Here is a 22,667-nt window from a genome sequence, read left to right on the forward strand (position 1 = left end):
CTGCAATCATTCTCGCGAAAGGCAGCGAAGTAATTAAGCCAGGTGCGTGCTCAGAATGGAGGATTACGGGGACGTGGATACCGAGAAAAGGGTGAGCATTTCTGAGTAACGATTCACGAAGGTTACGGACCATCCCGTTGTCAATGAGAAGTCATCGGAAATTGCATTACTTTAATTATTTCGTGTAAAGCTTGAGGAGTATCAAATCAGTGAATTATTATCCCACTAACCAGTCTGCGCTGTTTCAGCCCAGCGTGATAATTTCATATCTGCAAGACCTGGAGAAGGCTTTCTTCGAGCTGGTCACCGCTGGGAGCGTCTCGGATGTGAAGCAGTTCTTAGACGCCAACCCAGACTTCAACGTCAATGCCGTCAACTATCAAGTGAGCCATGACAATTCAATTTAACACGTTCCGCGTCACGGTGGAAATTCAGATCCTTAGTGGGACTGTAAACAGTAATGAGAAAAGCAGATTGTGATATTCAATTATTGTAGAATCAGCTTTTTCTCTTCTGCTTCCATTTCGACACTGAATTGAGACACCTCTTTCCTACACAAAAAAGAGGAAACCGATGGTCAGAAAAAAAATGGGTGTTTCCCCTTAAATGATGACATGAAACATGTTAAAAAGAATTTTAAAAATCATTCGATCAACGATAGGGATTGCAAATTTACCGACTTTTTCAATTACCGGTAATTCGGTAAAATTTTCAATTAAAAATAATCCAGTAAATAAAGCGCTCTCAGATTCTACACTTGTTGGTAGGGAAGTCATTAAGAAATCATATGCCATTTGTATATATTTTCTCCCTAATTTTTCTACTTGAAAATTCTTCATGAGATACTTCGGTTTTCTTCTTAATTAGTCATTGAAGTTTTTTTTAATAACATAGAAAATGTCTACGGAATTAATGAACGCATATATGCGCTATATTGCTATACGTAATTGATCAAATTACCGGTAAAAATTTGGCGAATTACCGATAAAAATTTGAGGGTATTTCTCGCGGATTTACCGGGAAACCGATTTACCGAAATTGCAATCCCCAATCAACGATATCTGTATTCAAGCAGCACATCTCGCTACCAACAAAGTCATCTAGATCGTCGCTGTCGATCACTCGAAATCTCCTATGTATACAGCTATCACTACAACAGTCCCCATCCGTCAAAACAGTTGCACAAACGATTATTAATTAACCGTCTCCCCGGTCTGGACCAAAAGCATCCGCAGACACAAAGTGCCCGCGACAGGCGGCTCGTAAAGATGCCCGGGGCTTTATCTCCCATCGCCGGTTTCCCGCAACATAACCGTAAGTGGTGTTGGCCGTTCGATTCACCAGAAGGCGCAGGTAAAGGGCCCGGTTTTTCTCTCTTTTCCCGCGCCGCGATCACCGACTCTGTCAACCCCTTTCCCGGGGGATCATTTCCGACCGATGATTTACACGGGGCTCTGTCCCCGCGTCTCGGGTTCAAAGAGCAACGCCGTCCGGTCGCGCGTTAGACGCCCGGAGGAGGACGCGGAGGACGAAGAGGAAGAGTGCCCCGGGGCCCAGGGAGTGGAGGACATGGTCGAATCGGAAGAGGAAAGCGAAAGACGCAAGACGAGGCCTCGTTATCTCAGATCTTCACCCCGTCGTGGTACACGTACCCCCCGTGGAATGTTACCCCCTCCTCCAGGCTCGTGCTGGTCGTGTCATCCTCCTCTCTTCAGGGTTCCCAAAACGCCCAACCCTCGTTTCGCTTTGTGGCAGAGGCCGCCTCGAGTCGGGCCGGAGATCGCGGGGGCCCGAAGAGCGAGAGAGAGAGAGGGAGCCGGGGAGGAGAAGGGGGCGGCCGTGGAAGAGAAGGGAAGAAGAAACGGTGGATATGGGGAGGAAGAGGAGGGCAGGAGGAAGAAGGAAAGGCAGGGAGCGCGATAGAAACGGGATGAAAGAAGCTGGCTGCCTCCGTGTATCTACGGCCATATTTCAGGCCGTCCTTTACAAGACAATGGTTTCAGCCGAGGACCGATAAAAATTATTCAAATGACTCGTCCCGCTGTAAATTCCATCCGGGAATCCCCTTGCCACCGTCCTGCCCGCGGCTCTCTCCACCTCTCGCGTTTGCTCTCGTTTTCGGAGGCGACCCAATATCCATGAGATATCGGGATTCATCCAGAGAATCTCCATACCCTCCCTCGGTTATTAGAACAATGAGACGGGTCCTCCGGGCGCCTGGAGGAATGAGGATTTTTATAAACTCGATCGACGGCCACTCGGACTTTGTTTTAGTTTGGAATATAAATCGAAGCTTTCGGGGCACTCGCTCGGGGACTTGAGAGTACATGAGTCTTCTTCGCGTAATATGGCGCGGCATGAAGATCGTGGAACAATTTCTCGAATTATAGTTGAAAAAAAATTTCATTTTTTCGATAAAATTTACGCGTTGGTCACTCATAGGGTCCGATGGACCCACGCTTAAAACCGATGCTTTTGTAACGACTGCCACTCATCAACAAACTTTCTGATTCAAAGACTGACGGTCTCTACCGGAAGAGAAACCTCAAATTTCCGTAAAATGTCAGGTCAATACCATTTCAAAGCCAGGAACTTAGTATCAAGCTCCAAAGTTAAAAAGCAGGTCCACTGGACCCAGTGTGACCAGGAAGGGTTAAGCCTAAAATGGAACTATGGCTCAGTAGTTTTAATAGTTGTAGGAGTTGGTCTATGGGTTGGTAATTTTTTGCAAAATAAAGATCACAAAGTTATGGGACCCTTACCCTCGCTTAACTATTTTTGTGTCATTTTGAGGGTTGGTAGCTTTCTGCATAACTAGGCCCAATTGTCGTCTGCAGCTACAGATACGTTAACCAGAACCCTATTAGCAGTAACAACGTCTGCATCCTCTATTCTCCTGATTTTTAACATGCTACAGTAAAATCGAAAAGAAGAGAAGAGTTTCTAGTAATCTAGAACTGCATGGAGTCGCGAGGGCCCACGTAAGCTCCAGTTTTGGGACCAAAGATTTGAATTGGCATCTAGTTTGCCTCATACGTGGTACATCCCCCCACAAACTGTCTACGTACATGGTATTTATGCAACCCCTGGCGCTCGATCAACCCCAAAAATTCTTCTAGCGAAAGTGATGCACCGATTGTTTCGAACGACGTTTATTTGACTCGTCCTCAAAAATTGCTCGATGGCGCGACACGGGCCTCGTGCTGGACAGCTGGCTGTCGTGAAAGGTGGGGGCCCTTCAACGAGCATATATCACAAGGTGGCATTGTGGCGGTGCGTGTGGTTACCGGTAGGTCCCCCCATAGGGCCCCGTCGAAAAGCCAGGATATCACGGAATATTGTGACCGGTGCCGACGGCAACAATGGAGTCTGCCCATTGTGGGGGGTTCCGCCTGTGTAAACGCAGAGGCCGCAGATGGGGCGACAAACGTCGTCGTCCCATTCTTCGTACAAAAAGGGACACGGCCGAAAAGAAGGAAGGGAGGCAGGATGGAAGTTCGAAAGTCGATTTCACGTGGGACAGGGAAGCGCCGCGAGGGCTGGTCACCGGAGGAATTCCACGCGATCGTGGAAAGCTTTGATGGAGCCCCCCGAGGCGTTTTGAGGCGCGCGGAAGTTCGTAGGGGATTTATGTGCAATCGAATGGAAACGAGAAACGTTACCTTCTGTGGAAATTGGAAGAATCGTGGATGGTAGATTTTTTGCTTAGCGCTGAGAGCATCTCTGCCGATGGGTGCTCGACGATAATTTGAGAAATTATTGTTGATGTGTTACAACAAAGAAGCATGGGGGAAAATTGAATATTAAATGGCAGAATAGGATACTGAAATTTATATAATTCTAATAATGAATATCTCTCAGTTAATAAAATTACAGAAAATATTATTTAAAATAAAGTTACTTCGGAAGAAACAGATTGCGCAATTGAACGAATTGCTCCCAATATTGAATGATTAGAATTTGGAGCTCACCCCCAATTATTACAGGATAAACCCCCATTCTTAAAACTCTTAATAAATATAAAACTCCAATCTGCACTGAATATAAATTTAACAAACAAATGGATAAAATATAATTAATATAACTCTAATATAATATAAATATGTATTCATCTTATCAATAAAAAAAAGTTCCTTATTTAGTAACTTAATCACATCACTAAAAGGTTGCAATACCCCTTCCTTCCAGATGAAAGGAAAAACACGGTGATCGAAAGATCCCTTTAAGGAACTCATCGTTCACAAGTTTTCAAAGCTGTCCCTTCTCAAAGTGGAGTGGATTTTTTTAATGCTTCAGTGAAAGGGCAGTGAATCTCGAAGGATTAGGAAAGTTTGTGGATATCAAGAACGCTTCTTTACTATTTCTTGAAAACATATTTTCAGTTTCAGCCATCTCTGTTATTCGACCCTAGTGCTTGCGTCCTGGCAATTTCGGTTCACTACTACGAAGCCGCCTTTAAACAAAACAAACATAACAGTCCCTTCTTTATTATTCCACTGTATCGTCGCCCATTTGTCAGCCTCTCATTCCCAGGAGAAACGCAATAAGGTGCCGTTCTGTTCAGGGTGTGACGGCGCTGCACATCGCAGTTCGCGACAGAAATACGTCACTGGTGAGCTATCTGCTGTCCCATCCCGACATCGATCCTGGCGACACACACCTCCACGCCATCCGGGAAAACGAAATGGAGATCGCCACTATTATCTTAAACAAATTGAACGAGCTGGCATCGGGCCTCGAGTACGCTGGCGTGACGCAGAGCGCCGACTTCCTGGACGACACGACGCCTCTTCTGGTGGCCGCGCAACATGGTCACTTCGAGATGATCAATTTCCTGCGAAAACGGCAACACGCAATCTCGAAGCCGCATCCACCCAGCTGCAACTGCGAGGACGTGTGCAAGTACGAATATCCTTGATCTCAAATATGCAACTAGGTTTCTGCCACTAAAAAGCAATAAGGTAACAAAAATCGCACCCAAAGGCTCCGGACAATACGCAACAAATTTAATAGTTGTATTCAGGAGTGTTTCTCAGAAACGAACTACTGTAGTTGTAAGTTCCACTTGATTGAAGAATATTAATATTGGTCAAATCTAGTTGATGAAACGAAAGTACTCGTAATTTAAGTTTTAACCATGAGGTTTAAATAATAGTTGCTTGATTAAGGAATAGTGAATATAATATTTGCTAATCACGAATTTAACTCTTAAGTATCGCCACTGTAGCAGCACAAAAACGTAGTGTACCTTTGACAATTGTTTGTGGGTAAACAAAGAAGTAAGTCGGAAATCTGTTTAAACGCCTTTATTATACACATCTTAAGTAGTTTCAAAATATATATTTTTATTTTCTTCTTTTCGAAATGGCACTTTAAACGCGTTTCCCTCGGAACCACGTTTTTCAAGCTGCCTTGCAGCATAAATCAAACAAATTTTATTCGATTCACTTGAAATGTTTACAGTAGCTTCATTCTCCATAGAAATACATAGTTATGTTGTAAAATATTGTTTTTCTTAGAAACGGTGAGCATTTGACCATAAAGTTCACTCTCGAGCTCCATTCACCAGGTCCAGCACTATTTTCGGCTAAAAAATTCTTCACAACATTAAATGTTTTCAACAAACAACAGTAAAATTGGTAGGCCACCATAAAAATTTCAAGTGAATCGAATAAAATTTGTTTAAGTTATGCTACAAGCCTGTTTGAAGAATGTGGTTCCAAGAAAAACGTGTTCAAAGCGTCATTTCGAAAAAAAGAAAATAAAAAAAATATTTTGAAACTACTTAAGATGTGTATAATAAAGGCGTTCAGACAGATTGTCTCCTTATTTCTTCGTTTACCCACAAACAATTCTGAAAGGTACACTACGTTTTTGTGCCGCTACGTTTTCCCTTAATTTCACTGAACGTTTAGTTTAATAAGGCACGTTCAATTAACGTCGTTGCTGTTCGACAGCGCAGAATTGAGAGAGAGAGATCCGACTTGCTAACGGTGGAGAAAATGCGATTACTCGCTTACAAGGCCGTATCGAACCCAGCATACATTTGCCAGACCGTCGAGGACCCAATTATGGAAGCTTTCAATTTATCGTACGAGCTCGACAAGGCCGCCTCCTTCGACAGAGAATTTTATTACGACTACAAGCACCTATCCGAGGTTAGCCCGGCGTTTCCTCAAACAGCGCACCTCATAATCGAAACTCATTGTCCTCGTTTCTATTTTGTCACAGAGCGTCTCGCAGTTTGCAACCGATCTGATCGGCTGCGCCAGAACAGTCCACGAAGTGGAGGTGATCTTGAAACAGTCGTCAGGGTTCGCCCACTCCTCAAAGTTCATTTATCCGCGACTGCTCTTCGCGGTGCATTACAAGCAGAGGACTTTCGTGGCTCATCCAAACGTGCAACAGGTACCATTATCATTCTACCGCGCTCTATACAGAAAGACACTCGGAAACACAAAAGCAGCAGGAAATCTCATGTCCCCATTTTGCTATCGTGTCAAAAAAAATATCAAACACTTGAACACATTTACAGAGGGTGGCCAAATTATTATACTAACATTTTCGTCAATTTTTGGGATCATTTTAAAATGGATTTAATACGATTGAAAATGAAAATCTTAAATTGGCAACTGAAGGTCCTGAAAGGAAACTTTCTTAGCTTTCCAAAACACTCGTGAAAAATTGTCTACGATCATGAGTTCACAAGTTATATGTGTTCAAAGTGAAAAGTACCCTTTTTGCTTTGATCGCGAATGACTCGGTCAATAAAAATTGTACAACAATATCAAAAAAACGAAATTGAAGAGAAATGTTTGCTCTATAAGAGCTCTGCGTTGGATTTACTGGGAATTTTTTTTTGGCCCGTGTATACTTTCAAACTAGGCAAAAAATTCTGAAACTTCGTTTCCTACGATTCATCTTGATAAAACAGTATTATAATGGATGAAATAAAATTGAGTCCTCGATTCCAAAACTAGAAACTTCGAGCGTTAAAATGTATCTTTTAAATATTTTTTGCGACCAGTTTTCGCAGAGATAAAGCTTAAACTTACAAAATCGTTTAAACTTACAAAATCTCGAACCTTTTTGTACGAGTATAATAATTTGGACACCCACTGATTAAACAAAAATGGTACCTAATAAGAATCTTTCTGAAGCTACCTACTAGCAGAAACTTGACAAATATTTGAAAAAGATTGCATAGCCTGATTACACTATTCCTCGCACCTAAGAATGACGAATAAATTAAAAATTCAAATCTCTTCGAAACGTTAAACATTATCGAGGCCGAAAACGGTGGTGGGACTTGCAGCTGATCTCGAGGAAATGGATCGAGGGCTGGTACGAGTGGAAGATAAAGCAGCCGTGGATGAAATGCCTGTTCGTGTTTCGGCGTATCGCTGAGCTGCCACTGATACTGCTTGTCGCTATCTTCGCACCCAATTCGAAATGGTCGAAATTATGGCAGACGCCGGTTAACAAGTTCCTGTCGTCGACGGCCAGCTACCTCGTCTTCCTGTTGTTCGTTTTCCTCCAGTCGAACGCGGACAAGAGCGAGCAGCTCCGGGGCCCGCCAAACACCGGTATACAAACGATTTCCTGATGTATCGGCGTGTGGAAAGAATCGAACGCTTCCGCTTCGACTTCTGACCTCGGGGTGCTTCTTCAGTGTCCGTCTGGTTTTTGATAATCTACGTGATCTCGTACATCTGGGCGGCAATACGTCTCTGCATAATACACGGCGCCAGGAAGTTCTTTACGACACCTTGGTACTGGTACGGTTTCAAGTATTATTGGGGTGGTTGCTGGCGGAACTGGCTTAATAATTTTTTCTCATCGGATGATGTCATAATCGAGTGTTTTAAATGTTAGGGATAATTTTATAATGTCGTCGGAGTTGAATTTTTGCGCGGGACATCAATGTGTTTAGGTCTGAACTGCTTAAAGTTCTCTGTGGTAGGATATGATAGTTTCTTTCTACTTGCTTGGTTACCTATTCCATTCTGGACTTTGCTATATTGTTGGCATCAGTTCATTTTTGTTTTGTTTTTCGTGCTTCTGTGTTTTGTAATCTCGTGTTGTGATGTGTTTGTTTTTTTTTATATTGTAAGCAATGGGGTCTACTCGTAAAAGGAAATAAATAAATAAGTATTAGGGGTGACTTTTCATAAAAATGTAAGTCGTAGTTGTATTGCAGTTAAGAAACCTTGTAAATCCATCGAGTACGCGCGAACTAGATAAGTTTCGATTTAAAGGATCTGTGGAGTTGAGGATTATGTAAGCATTGCCAATGCTACTATTATTATAAAAGGAAGTTTTCAATTTAGGAAAAGTTTGTAAGAAAGCAGCAGCTTGGAATTAGTTATGTTTTAAATTTCTATGAATTTCGATGAGGCTAAGGAAAAGAAAGGAATTGCTAATTCGACGGAACTGATTGGAATTCCACTGATGCAGGTTCGAGTTAACGATGATATTCCTCTTTATTCTGACCTTCATGTATTGGATAACTGCTGCCCTCGACGTGAGAATAAATGGGCAGCTCGAACTGGAGAGGAAATACTGGCACAGATACGATCCCACCCTGATCGGCGAAGGGATCTTTTGTCTGGCAACGATAATGGCCTTTCTAAAATTGCTATATATCTGTCAGCTAGATTATCACCTAGGACCACTTCAGATCTCCTTAGCGAAAATGATCAGAGATGTTGGGAAATTCGTCATCCTTTTCTGCATTATCATGCTTGCCTTCACCGCTGGTAAATATCCCCACTTATACATTTTCCCAGAACAGTACTTCGTTTTATGTATTAATTATCGCGTGGTCCTTTTATCAGAGATGAGCAAAATTTTTATTTAAATAAAATTTCGAATAACGAATGAAATACAAAAAAAAATTGTCACTCATTCGTTAACCCGAGTTAACTTTATTCAACACATGACAAATAATTTTTTTAACTTTTATACCCTTATTCGAAATTTTATTTAAATAAAAATTTTGCCCATCTCTGCTTTCACTAAATTGCCTTCACTTGCTGTGGGTATTACAATGCACAAAAGACACTAAATTTCCTTTAATTTAGGGGCCGTCCTTAAATAACGTAAGGGTAATTTTGACGACTTCTTACCCCCTCCTTCCTCAAGTATAAGAATTATTAAGATTTTATATTCCATCCCCCTCCTCTCCCTTCCTTGCATAATATTTTTTACAGTACCTTTTTCATCGTTTTTGAAGCTACTCATCTTGAAAATTAGGTTAAAAAATATTACGTATGTCGCTACCTAACTCCCTCCCCCTCCTTCTTTGTAAGAAAACATAAGAAATTCGCAACCCCCACTTCCCCCAAAAAGGCTTACGCAATTTAACGACGACCCCTTACATCTCTCGTTCAATACAATTGGTGTCTATAAAAAAAAATTTAAATTTGAAGTTAAAATAAACCATCTCGAGGTGGAAATGTTTCTGTACATAGTATGGCGTTTCTGCCATCGGTTTCGTTGACAGAATTTCTTGTAATCTGTTTCAGGCACGTGCAGACTTTACCAGTATTACACCGACATGGTGCAAATCGACGACGAATCCAAGATCCCGACCCAGCAAGTCACTTCGTTCGTCGACTTCGGGTCCTCCTTGAGGACCCTGTTCTGGGCCCTCTTCTGCATGAGCCCCGTCGAAAGCGCCGACGTGATAATTGAGAATCTACCGGGGGAAACGGAGACCGAGACTATCATCAATCATCACACGTTCACAGAGATGATCGGCTACATATCCTTCGCTGGTAAACTGTCGACCTAATTTTTCGCCCTTTCGCATCTTGAATACAAATGCGAGTAACTCGAACTTCGGTACATGCTTTCTGAACACACGCGCGAGGGAACTTGATCAATTTCGCGCCACTTGCGACTCTACATTTTACAGTGTTTTCTACCATTTACAACATTGCATTTGAAAACTAAGCAGCTAAGTAAATAAAGTAAGGGTGCAAAGTAGGGAGTGATCAATACGTTAATAAAATTTGCTGCAAGGGAGGGGAGATTTCTTAACAGAACTGGGTTTCAAAATTAATCAATATAATTTTGCTATTCATTTTTGCAAACCAATCATTCTTCATACGATTGCACACATGACAGGTTGCGTGATAAATCTTCCATAGCGAAATCTCAGAATGACTGATTAAAAGTAGTTTTTGAACCTCGTTATCGTTTACTTCCATATTTTCGAACTAATTAATAATCTCGATTATTTTTTATTATCTCTTTTTGCGCCGATCAATTTCACAGCTTCGTGTAGCTTTGGTGATTAATAAGTGCTTTAAGTTTGACTAATAGCGATCATCCTTATCCAGGATTCACGTTCATCAGCGTGATAGTGATCCTTAACATGTTGATCGCGTGCATGTCGAACACGATGACGAAAGTCACGGAGAACGTGATTGTGGAATGGACTTTCGGTCGAACACAGGTTCGTGGTTCAAGCAGAAGCCACTTCGACGAAATCATCGGTACCGTGAGATCGATCTTACGTCACGTTTCAGACTTACATCGATTTCATGCTCACGACAATGCTTCCGCCGCCATTCAATCTTTGGCCAACGTACATTGGTTTGCAGCCAGTGATCGAATTTTTGAAAATTTGGCTGAAACCGCCGGCAGATAAGCGAGTTCAATGGGATCTAAATCATTGTTGTTACATCGTTAGTACTTGAATAAAAAATCGATATCTGCAGTGTTGCAAACATGCATACAGATGCATATAATATTAATTGTGCATCAGTACAATAGTACCCGTACTATCTGCGCATTTGTGTTAACCCTTCGTTGACACACCTCCTTTCTCGATCAACTTTGACATACCTCGGTGGCTCACACTCAGAATAATTTTTGAGCGACTGCCATTCTCATCCAAAGAGTCCAATCGCTTTGAAAAAAATCATGGGGCAATTTCAAGGTCTCTAGAATGTATCCCAATAGATGTTTTATTGAAATTTTATCACAGTTTTTGTGAAAAAAAGTTTAGATTACCAGATGTCGAGATAGCACGAAGAAAGTTTTCATAAAATTGTAACTTTCACCAATTTTAATATTACAAGCTAAAAATCTGCAGAGTTGTTGTTCAGATATAATATTTTGAGGAATAAATAGTTTGTAAGTCGGGTTTGGTAAAGAGGTATTGATTCTGGATATAGAAGGTACAGTGTGCAAAAATCAGTTTATGGGTGGCTCACACCCAGAGTGTCAACGAAGGGTTAAAATAGTGGCGGTATATTAAATATTCCACACTTCCATCAATCCCTTTAAATCGTTATAATTTCGAGAATAAAATTCAACGTGTAACAAAGTGTCACATTAAAAAGTGTATGTGGTATCAAAAATGGTAAATATAAAATATAAATCTTTTCTCTCTCGGCTCGCAAATGCATTCCCCAAAGTGTTGATGTATGTTTAATAATCATCCTGCGTTGTATGTCTAAAAGAAAGTATCGCGTTACATCCCCTTCGCCTCCATTGGCAGAAAGAGGAGTAACATTAAAGAAGTAACTGGTTGGATTCTGATTTTGACAGAAATCCCTGGAAACGGATTCGAGCGACCAGTTTTCCATGGTGATGTCGCAATTAGTGCAAAGATACTTCCGGCAGAAGGACAAAGAGACGGATGAGAACGAAGTGGCGGCGCTGAAGAAAGAAATTGTAGATCTTAGAAACCTTTTAAGGGATGCTTTGTCCACTGAATGACAGCGGATCTGAACGTGAGATTGATCGTGATTGTTTGTTCAACGGACTTCCGAGAAATCACTGATACTTTAATACCATGTAAACCGAACGACGAAAGTTTATATGTAGGACGATTCTAGAAAATAAATAATAGCTGCTATTGTAATTATCTACATCGGAGAAGAGTAGCTTTTTATGAGAAAAAGAATTCTCTAATGGCGAACACGGATAGAAGATAAATCCTTACTTATTTTTCATCAAAGAATAAGCGTCGGTCTTTTGAAATACTTAACTTCGTAAATTTCTAATTGAAAGTACTATTTTTTTTTTATTAATTTCGGCCATCCATTTATCGTTTATTTTATCATTGAGGCTATCGCAAAAAGAAGATATCGCTACAAAAAATGATTTAATCAAGTATTGGTGAACAAAAATAATGGTTACAATCTCTTTGAATATTTTAATAACTTGTTCGATACGCTAGTATTTTATATTCTGTTTTTCAGAAATTCTTTTGCAGAGTGTCCCAAATGTCAGTAGAATTCAATCGTTTCCAGACAGTAAAAAAAGACATGATTTGATTGGCTGAAAATTAGCTGGTTTCGTTTGATGTGTAAAAAGTGGTAATCTTGCCCGCATTTCTGGAAATTCAGTCCAATTCTCATACGTTTAGAGTACGCTTTTACTGGCTATAAATTTTTCACGGTTTGCGTATCGAGCAAATGTGCAGAACATTGCAGTTTCCACAGGGAATTGGCTGTATTGTGACGCCAGCAGAAACCTGTATAATACGAAAGGCCAGGCTAAAATAATGCCAGCAAAATGAAAATAAAATAAGGGCCACGAATAATGTTAAATAACGCATGTTGGTGTAATCCAAATGATTCCACTAATGAGAGTTGTATTGAGTTTTCATGGCCGAGGAATGTCAAATTTTTAAGAAACCAAATATTGTAAACTTCATAGAAGTAAAATACTCCACATTTTTGAGAGAGCATTTCAAGCTTCTGTGAAATGAGATATTTCAAAAATTCTGAGAAGTAAAATACTTCAGTTTTCTGAGAAATGGAATATTTCAAATTTCTGAGCAGCGAAATATTGCAAATTTCTTATGCACCATAAAAGATGGAACGGTACGTTAGTACTTATGAAATACCTTCGCTGCGCTTGCCCATACACAGCATCAAATTATTATAGCCGCAAGCACTGAACTTGGATTTTGGCGTGCACACCGGTGAGTAATTAACGGCGGTATTGTGCACGAAATTTCGTTACGCTTTGCTTAGTTTAATAGAGTTTAATCTATCGGAATACTAAATTTTCGTGGGAAAGATAGAGGATAGTTAGGGGCACCGCTGGAACTGAAAGCCTTCGTTCGCCTGCTTCCAGCCAAAGGAACCGAGCGGATCCATTATCAAAAGGATTGATATCGCATAGAACGCTTGATAATTGTACTTAATCCTTTTCCTCGAAGTTTCCACATCTCGTGATAGTAATTAATTGCTACGATTTGGAAGAGAAAAACACTAAGATGAAGGATCCTATCACTTTGACTTTCAAAAACTATTTATATTAAATTTGAACCCTGAATATTTAAAGTAGCATTTTGCATTCTCAATTTTACATGTTTTTCATTTAAATTTCCGTGTACAAGGCACGTCGTTGTACTTTAGTAACAAGCCTTTCTAATTTATGTTAATAAACGTTTCACATCGAAGCGAATATTAATGACTTATAGGGCAATACAGTTGCCATTTTCGCGTATTAAATAAAAGCTATTCCTGTCGCGTTCGTATGAAATATCCGAAAGGAACATAAAATCTTGTTGTCGTAGCGCGAAGCGCAGTTCCTGCGGTGATTTAGAGGGTGAAAGAAACCAACCCCATTTTCCAACGCAGTTACAGAGCAGTGCCAGACATATATACTGCTAGGAATGTATAGAAGCCTCGTGAATAAAAGGTTAACGAGCCCTCGCAGGCTTGCAGGACCTTTCAACAACGATTTTTACTCGTCGTCAGAAACGTATACACAACATCTCGTACCGTGAAAAAATTATTCAGACAGGCCAATTCTTCTTGATTAAAAAGAATTTAAAAAAAAATTAAAACCGACTTCAAATAAATAAAAATGCACTAAAAAGTAAAAAATAATTTAACTCCTTATTTAATCTACGACTCTCATATTTTTTAAGTCGGCGCCAGATTTACACAGTGTGAATGATGAGACGCCGACTGAAAAAATATGAGAGTCGTAGATTAAATAAGGAATTAAATTAGTTTTTAACTTAACAATTATTAGCGCAGGCTGTCTTCGTTGAAACAGGGAAAGAAGACGATCTCAATCTTTTAAACAAATTCGAAATCAGGAAAATGATGACATAAACTGCCCCTAATTTCACGTGAATTACCCTATATATCAATTTTGTCAAAATCCCTTTGCAAAAACCAAGTGCAAAATGTGATAAATCTCCCGCGGATAACGTTTTCATTATTACTTAGAAAATATCGACTAATCTGAATATAAAAACAGTTTTGACTACGTATATTAAAAGCTTAAAAGAAGTGTTATTTTACAAGGTGTTTCAAAACCATAATCACAAACACAAGTGACCTATGGGAGCTTTCAACTCACGAGATGAAACAAGAAACATGGAATATATGTTAGTCCTCGAATTGCTGTCGAAATTCTATTCAGTTTTTTTCAATAAAAAGTAGACACATTTGCAGCTCCATACAGGATTAAAATTTTATGTTACATTACTCTTTTGTTTCACTTCCGCTACTCACGCAAGTTTGTACCTTTATTCCAGAGAGGCTTTGAACCAATGCATTAATGGAAAAAGTAGCCAGCAGCAAACACGTTTTTCTACTTAATCGATACACGAACACGAGTGATCAACCCGGAATACCTCAAATTACCCCGCGGCCATTTTCCCCCTGCCTTGCCCAGCAATGTCAGCGTTTAAGGAACGAAATCGCTCGCACCGCGGGAGGAGACTTCAATCGATAAAAGAAGACACCGTCGATTCGCTATTAAGCAGCGTAGTACAGACGAAGTAAACGATAATAATCTTCAGCGCCGCCCTATCACGGAAACTTTTCTCCCCCTCGTCATTTATTGCTTTGCCGATAGTGTGCTTGCGACTGTTCTCCGATAGCTACAATTTCATTACTGCAAATCGTTTTGTTCCTGACGTTGATCGCGAATTACACCAGACTTGCCTCTTAGAAAGTGCCTCTGGAAATGGATTGCAAAGTAAACAAGCTGTAAGTGATCGGATACACGGCATACTCTTTTGAGCAAGTCAAGAAATTGTTTAATCAACTTTGTAATAGAAGTAGGTACAGAATGACTGGAAGCAGAAATGAGTTGGCAATCGAAGATGTTTTTGCCTAGATTACTATCCATCATAAATAAATTATGTCTACAGGTACCTTAAATCAATCTTCAGTTCAATGCGAAGGAAAAAGGAAAATGGAAAGTCGTTACGTGAAACAAGATGTCTTAAATAATACTTATTATATTATAACTTTTTAATTATATGTTATATTATTATTATTATTAACAGCTTTTATTGCTCTAAAGGAAAAGAGAACACGTGATTTACAAGGGTAGACGAGAAGAGTAAAGGCGAGGCTACAGTGCCGGCACTGATGGTAAACCTATAACCGCGAACTATAAATTAAATAGGGACTACAAAACAATTATACTAAAGTAAAAATAAACAAGTAAGAGCTTAACTTATTAAAGGGCGGAGAGGATAAGTGGATTGAGCTAGGAATAGCGTTGCAGGATAAATAAACGAGTGTGAGACTTGAAGAACGAGTGAGATTTTAATTCGCGAATGAGAGGTGGAAGAACGTTGAAGTAGTAGGCGGCAGTGTAAGAAAAAGGTGCTTGTAACTCGTACACTCTAGATTCTAGACGGTGAAAAATGGTTCCCCGCTTCAAATGTAAACAGGAAGGGGATAATAAGATAAAATAGACTTCAGAAACTTATGCATTAAACTACGACAAACAATTGTTTCTTAAAAAAGAAATGTAAAATCCATGTAATGCTTTGTAACTTTCTAATGAAAATCCTGTTGAGCTCAAGTAAAAAAAAGCTACGATACGTAAAGATTTATCACAACTCCCCTCTAAAAACTAATCTGACGACTAGGGTTGTCCACCTTGACATTTGCAAATCTATCTTCTTCGTACATGTTTCACGAGGTCCAGCCTCCCAATTAGGTTTAATTCCCAACATTTCCATTTATATTTTCCCACAGAGCCACTAGTTTTCCAATTATACCACCCATTACGAAACCGTCCATGCAACAGTGGCTGCCACGTGCGCTCCAAATCCTTCCCTCCTGTTTTCGACCTGCCCCGCCACGGGGGTGGACTTCTTAGTCGGCACCCAGGCATTCTGGTCGCAGTCCCTTCCCACGAAATACGTCGCAATCGGGGAAAGTGCACGCGCACGAGGCGTACACGCGTTTCCTCTCCCTCAAGCATCACTGGTACACCCTAAATCCTAATCCCAGCCCCAGCAAGAACCACTTCGCCCAGGATTCGATCCTCCAGAGATTCCTTCGTCTGCTACGACCGCCAGAGAGGACCGGCGACGTAAGGGTGGAGGAGGAGCGGAGCTGCTCGTTAAACGAGTGACAAACGATATTCGGGGCGGTGAATTTCCTCCGAGTCGGGGAGACTGGAAGGAAAGTTTCGATTGTCTGGCGGATCGCTGGGAAACGATGCGGACGGAGCGTGGCCAGAGACGGGGAGATCGTTCTGCGGTGGACAGTTGCGAATTTTTGAGGAGCGACGGGGAAATCCGAGGGATCGAAAAGTTATCGCGTTTTGGGACTGTGAAAGGGGGTTGAGGGGTTGAACTTTTTCCAGTTATTCTGCTCCGTTCGTGGAAGTGCACACCCTCCTTTTGGAAGTAAAAATGGAATTGTGTCGAAGGGAGTATTGGAGTGGAGAATGTATAAATTGATAGTCAGGAAGGGTGCGGTAATAGGGTTATTACTGAAATCAAGCTTGCGATGATTTGAGGCAAACATCACAATGGATTAAGGAAAGTGAGAGAATTCGGTGGGGTTAAACAAGGTATTACCAGACGTGGGATCTAGCAGCGTGTTTAAATGCAGAACAGGTTGGGAGAGAACGGATTTCTGGAGGAAGGGGGTTGTAAAAGCCAGAGGGCACGTGTGAAAAGGAGTTCCGGGATTTAGTGCGGCTATAAAAAGGAGTGGGTAACAACGATTGTAAGGATAGATTGAAGTTTGCTTTGAAATTGAGGTAGGAAATGGCGATTTAAACCAACGTTCTCGTATTTTATTTGTAATCGAGTCAAATATTGATTTTGTGGGCACAATAGCAATTTCAGGGTGGTCTTTATTCCCTTTTAAACGCTGATGAAGAAATAATGTTGTATTAATACATGGGAAGCAACTCGCTTTTTCTTTAATCAAATGCAAAGAGATATCGATTTTTTAAAGCTTCGAATATTTAATTAAAATAATATTTTTATATTTCCTTCAACAAGCTCCTAACGTGGTTTTAACAAGTCTTTTACTCGAATAAGATTTATTGTACAAGCAGTGAGTAGTTGAGACAGTTTTTAATAAGTAGCACTTTACTATGGAATTATTAAATAGCTATATAAATGGTCCTTGCGGAGGAAAATATAAGAAAAATAAGATACAAAGTGTTTATAGTTCGTTAAACTCGCGTTAGTAGTACGTGACGCTATTGGTCGGGCGCGAAGCCATGCTCAGCGGAATAAGTAGTATGAGACAGGGAAAGTCAGACTACGTGCTGGATCGAGTTCACGTATATTTATAAAACATAAATAATATATTCAACGAAGCTTTGTTAACTTATTCACAATTATTCCATGGTGTTCGTGATGATTTCATCGAAATAATTGTTCATTAATTTTTATGTTGATAATTCAATTTCATTCGAACTTATGTCTAATCCTACTGAATATCATTTTACGCCCTGCTTCTCCACGAAACAGCATAGTAGTTTACAAACAAAATCATGCAACACACAGGTGCAATCAAACATAATTTATCCATTTGATAGAATTATTTGTTATCCACATGTCAAATATTTTAGTCTGTTTGACGTAATCACCTGAAATGAGGAAATCAATATTGTAGCAGGTATTTTTAATGAGCCTTACATTAATTACAGCTTCTCCTGAATTGGGGCAGCGGACTTTAATTATGATATTTATTTTAAATATGAAAATCAATAACATGAATATAAGTGCAACAATGTCTTCCACAATACGATCTATACACAAGTCGAATTCCTTCGACTCTCATTCTAAATTCCACCCTCGCCTCTACCTTTAAAGGTATTTACCCTCGTGGAACCACACAAATTCACCAGTAATGCTCGCCAGCATTCTCTGAATCTTTATCTGTAGGCAACGCAGAAAATTTTCCTATTTGGGAAAGCCCCTCTGATCCCTTTCGATATTAAGAAATTTCTCAAATTCTATGACACGCTCGTTAGCGAAATTTCTCAATGGTGCAAAGCAGAATTGATCTAGCGGATCCAGGCTGTACTCCAAATATCCCAACCCAGATCGAATTCGAGGAAATGCATGAGAATTCGAGGCTCACCCAATTTATAACTCCAACCACGTCCATCGAGAGTTATCTGTCGATTTTCCCCGCAGTTCTCTGCCAGTCTGTTATTGAGTGAAGCTTTCCCGCGTAGAATCTTTCCCAAGAGGAGCGTAACGCACGACCCTCCACACTTTCTACCCCCGGAAAAGCTTTCGAAGATTAGATCCGTGGATACTATCATCCCCTTTGAGGGTATCATAAACTCCGTGTTAAAGGGCCCGATCCAATGCATTTCGCCTGTACAAATATTTAGACATCGACCCCTCTGTCTTTACCTCTCCGTGCAAACGAATCCGGGTATTGCACATTGGACGTAACTATTTCACTGAATCGAATGAAAACTGATACTTTAGCGAGAGTTTCGCGATGTACAGATTAATTACTTTTGCACGGACCGACTGAAGTGTATCAAGATGGGAAACGATGCGAAACTTACTGAATGTAATTTGAATTTATATTTGCATGAAAAGCAGAATTTTAAAAATATAAAAAATATGAAGGGCTGCTGGTGTCTTCGAAGAAATATTCTTTGCTAAACTAGAGCAGTGCTTATGCTTTCAGGATAATTAAATTTCTTCCTGATTTAAAAATGCAGAAACAATCACTTTATTATACATTCCCACCCCCAAATCCCTGCGTCACATTATCTTTGCCACTGGAATGGAAAAATCGAGAAACGTTCACAGAGAGAAGGAGAAAGAGAGCGAGGGGTATGAGGTACCTACTAAAAATACACGTCTTCGCTTCCAAACGTGTTAGACGCCACGGTAAAACATATCCCCCGTGAATATAAACTTCTTCCCACATTCGCCGGGTATTATCTTCGTGATATCGAGAGGGAATAATCGAAAATAAGTGCACCCTTCGAAACCGTTTCCTTTCGCGTACCATAACGCAATATTGTAATTGCCAGTAAATTTTCATAACTGTATCGTCCACATCCGAGCAATCTCCTTTCGCGAAATTCGCGATGTTGCGGGGAAGTTGAATGTTGCAAATGGAATTGGATATTCAAGGGAAGGGTGGAAGACACTGGTTGGGACAATTCACTTTTTTTCTTCATCTTGGATGAACAGTCGTCAGTGTCCCCGCAGTACCGTGCTTCCGTAGAGAATGACGCTTCTACCATAGTCCTTTCGGCGGAGGGAGAGGAAGCACGATAGAGAGTGGGTGGGGAGCAAGGGTAGAGAGACTAGAGAGATTCGACCTGCTCGCAGTTCTCGCGCGACTTTCGTACTGCCAGGATCGCTCGAAAGGGTTTTCATAATACGGACAACGCGAAAGTATATCCGAACGGTCGGTGATCCCTGATGCCGCACACCCCTGACACCCCCCATTCGAGGGGGTGGCTCGGTTTATCCGCGAGTCTCGAGCCCCGTCGGCCCCGCTTGCCCATTTCCATGGAAAAATGAAACTTCCTTTCGAGTACGCGTGTTGACTCTCGTGTGTGATGAAACATGGTGGAAAAAAGTGGGGCACAGCTGAAAGACGTGCACGGGAAGATATTAATTGGAGTGGTGCATCGGGTCAGTTTGTAAGTTTCTAAATGTACACGAAGCTTTACTATGTAATGATATAATACAATTATTAGGGTGGTGCAATGGTATGATTAAACAATAGTATAATAATATAATAATGCATCAACGCAATAACAGAAAATAGTACACGATAATGTTTTGATATTGTCCAGTATTACATGACTTAATGTTACAATCATCATAATAGTTTATTAATGTGATTACAATAACGATAGTGATATCGATATTTCTCGACAGCGAAATGCGTATCAACGGGACTCGGTATTAAAGTATTGAAATTGTCGGCGCTCGATACAACCTGCAATGGAAGTAAATTAATGAACGAGGGAGGAACGGACCGTGTGTAAAGGCTGTTGAAACTTCCTCGCCAGCAGTGACAAAGCTGCTGTATTTCGATGGATCGGTGGGTCTCACGATTTGGTATGCGGATTTACGTTGCTGCCCCGCTATTCCTCCGCGACGGAAATTTGTATGCAAATTGTTATTGCATCCGTTGGAGAGGAGGAATCACTTTTCATCATCGCGGAGCTTCTTCACGAGCGGAGAAGCTGAAAGGTTCGCTGATCTATGCGCAGACGTAGATCAAATTTTACGTCGTAAATTATCGCCGAGTAGGATCAACCCTTGTCCTGGATAAACGGAAACAGTCTTTCGAGGAAGATTCCCCGTGTCTGCCTTGGGAATGGCCAATGTTTATGGGGGAAATCAGCATTTCGAACGGGAGATTTATGTAAACCAGCATGAAGTGGAGGTATTCGTAAAAGTAAGAGGACTTAAGTACTTTTAAATGTATCGGTTGAAATAATTAAGGTTAATTGCTTTGGACAAATTGGTGAAATGCATTCTGGGGGAGTAGAATGTATCGAAGCTTCTATATGTAGTTTATTTATTTTCGTATTCATTTGATAAATGGAGTGTAGTCTCTTTCGTCCCCAAGAGGGTGTAAAGCTACTAACAGTAGTTGTAGCAATTTTAAGAAATGGTATTCTATCGTATTATCTTACTAAATGAATTCTTCAGAAATGAAAGATGGCGAAGCCTCATCAATCATTTTAATTAGTTAATCTTTTATTCAGTAAAGGGCAGCCGTCTTAGTGTTCGCGCGAGTATGAAATGTTTTACAAATAATGTCACAGAAAATTGTGTTCAATCACATTAGTTTATTTAAGGAATTTTAGAGAAAATGGGATAGATCTGGAGGAAAGGTCAATTGAATAATTGAATTCGTTGGTAACATTGAACATGTCGATTTATTGAACCAAAGTATCCAGTCAGCCTCCTACAATCTATACCTTACATAAAAATGTTACTATATGCCAGAAGAATCTTTGTTTTAATAGACTGCTATAAACTATAAAATAGTTCAAAAATCCACATGCAGAGAGCTACACTTACGTTTAAAATTAAATGTCAAATTAAATGAGAATGGAGAGTCTAATTTATATCGTAGCAAAGCACGAGTATTTTGTCAGTTTTATATAATAAATCTGTATCTCTCCAACTGATATAGACAGAACACAAAAGCTTACCTTACTTAAAATTTGCGAGCACTAATACTTTTGCCATTTTAATCACACGTACTAACAAGCAGGGATCGAAAAAGTTCTGGAACTCTTATTTTTAAACAAAATTCTGTTAGAACTTGTACGTTTCGTTTAAGAAAATATCTGTTCCTGTTACAGAGAAATTTTTATTTTTATATTTTACAAGTTCCATTCCAACTAGAACTTTTACTTTACCAATTCTCATCGGAACATAATGTGAGAACATTTTTAAAAAAAAATTTCACGGTCCAGGTTTCAAATAGAACCCGTTGAAAAGTTCCAGAACTCTTTCGAACCCTGCTAACAAGTAGTATTCAGTTGTACTTCATTCTACCCTCATCCGTCCTAATTAAGCCACATTAACCGTGGACACTGATCCAATGCAAATCATAAATCTATTTCCTCCTCCCAATTTCACCATTACCAAAGAAGTGATTTCAGTATTGTCCCCGTTGAAACGTGTATCCACTCACATTCCCAAAGCAGATTCCATCCTGTAAAACGACCCACGCCTCCGCAAACAGGGCACCAAAAAAGAAAATGCTTGGAGCACAGTGCAGTATCGTATGACTCCATAAAAAATGTAGTGCTGCGCTTAATAAAAGCGCCGTCCTTCGTGGGAAATGGCCAGAATAGGCGGGGCTTTTCGACGTCAATTTAAGCCGCGAGAATATTGCGCGCCCCAAAGAAAATGAGAACAAAAGCGCGCGCTATGAAAATAAAAACGCCACCAGGGAAACGGGGCGCGGAAAATTTCACCCTTATACGCGTTATTGAGTCGCGCGGCACATTTTCCGCGCTATCACTTCTTCTTCGTATCAACTACGCCTTTATATCGCCCCCGTGGAATATTAAGGACGAGGCATCGCGATATCAGCCCACGTCTCGTGCTGTTTGCTGATCAGACGAGTTTACTCTCTCGTCAAAAAATTTGTCGTCCTGTGGAGAATTCCGTGGAACAGATTCAGAACTTCTCGATAAATAAAATTGCTCTATGTGCTGCCAAGCTGTGCTGAGATGCAATAAATTTATTTATTTTACGTTTAAACAAATAATTTTTAAAGGACATTTATTGATAAGAATTGAGAGAATATTTTTATTTTTTCTCTGTCGTTAAGAGTTTTTTTTCGAAGGATAACTTGTTATTGAATAATGGACACATTTTCAGGGAACTGAAATGCTTGAAATTTTCATGGTTTTAAATTTAAGTATAAGAAATAATTTATCTAACATTTGTA

The 22,667-nt window shown here is 40.2% G+C and overlaps 1 protein-coding gene across 1 annotated transcript; it reads left to right on the plus strand.

Moving 5' to 3' along the window:
* Nucleotides 1-55: 55 nt before the first annotated feature.
* LOC143374196 (short transient receptor potential channel 4) lies at nt 56-11,822 on the plus strand. Its single transcript, XM_076822131.1, is given in 12 exon segments — nt 56-91; nt 249-383; nt 4,565-4,902; nt 5,963-6,158; nt 6,232-6,408; nt 7,316-7,607; nt 7,673-7,778; nt 8,458-8,759; nt 9,528-9,779; nt 10,347-10,462; nt 10,536-10,694; nt 11,563-11,822. Coding segments are annotated over 12 exon segments (2,280 nt in total). The 3' UTR covers nt 11,734-11,822.
* The last annotated feature ends 10,845 nt before the right edge of the window (nt 11,823-22,667 follow it).

Source organism: Andrena cerasifolii, chromosome 10 (genome assembly GCF_050908995.1).
Source record: "Andrena cerasifolii isolate SP2316 chromosome 10, iyAndCera1_principal, whole genome shotgun sequence".
NCBI classification, from domain to species: domain Eukaryota; kingdom Metazoa; phylum Arthropoda; class Insecta; order Hymenoptera; family Andrenidae; genus Andrena; species Andrena cerasifolii.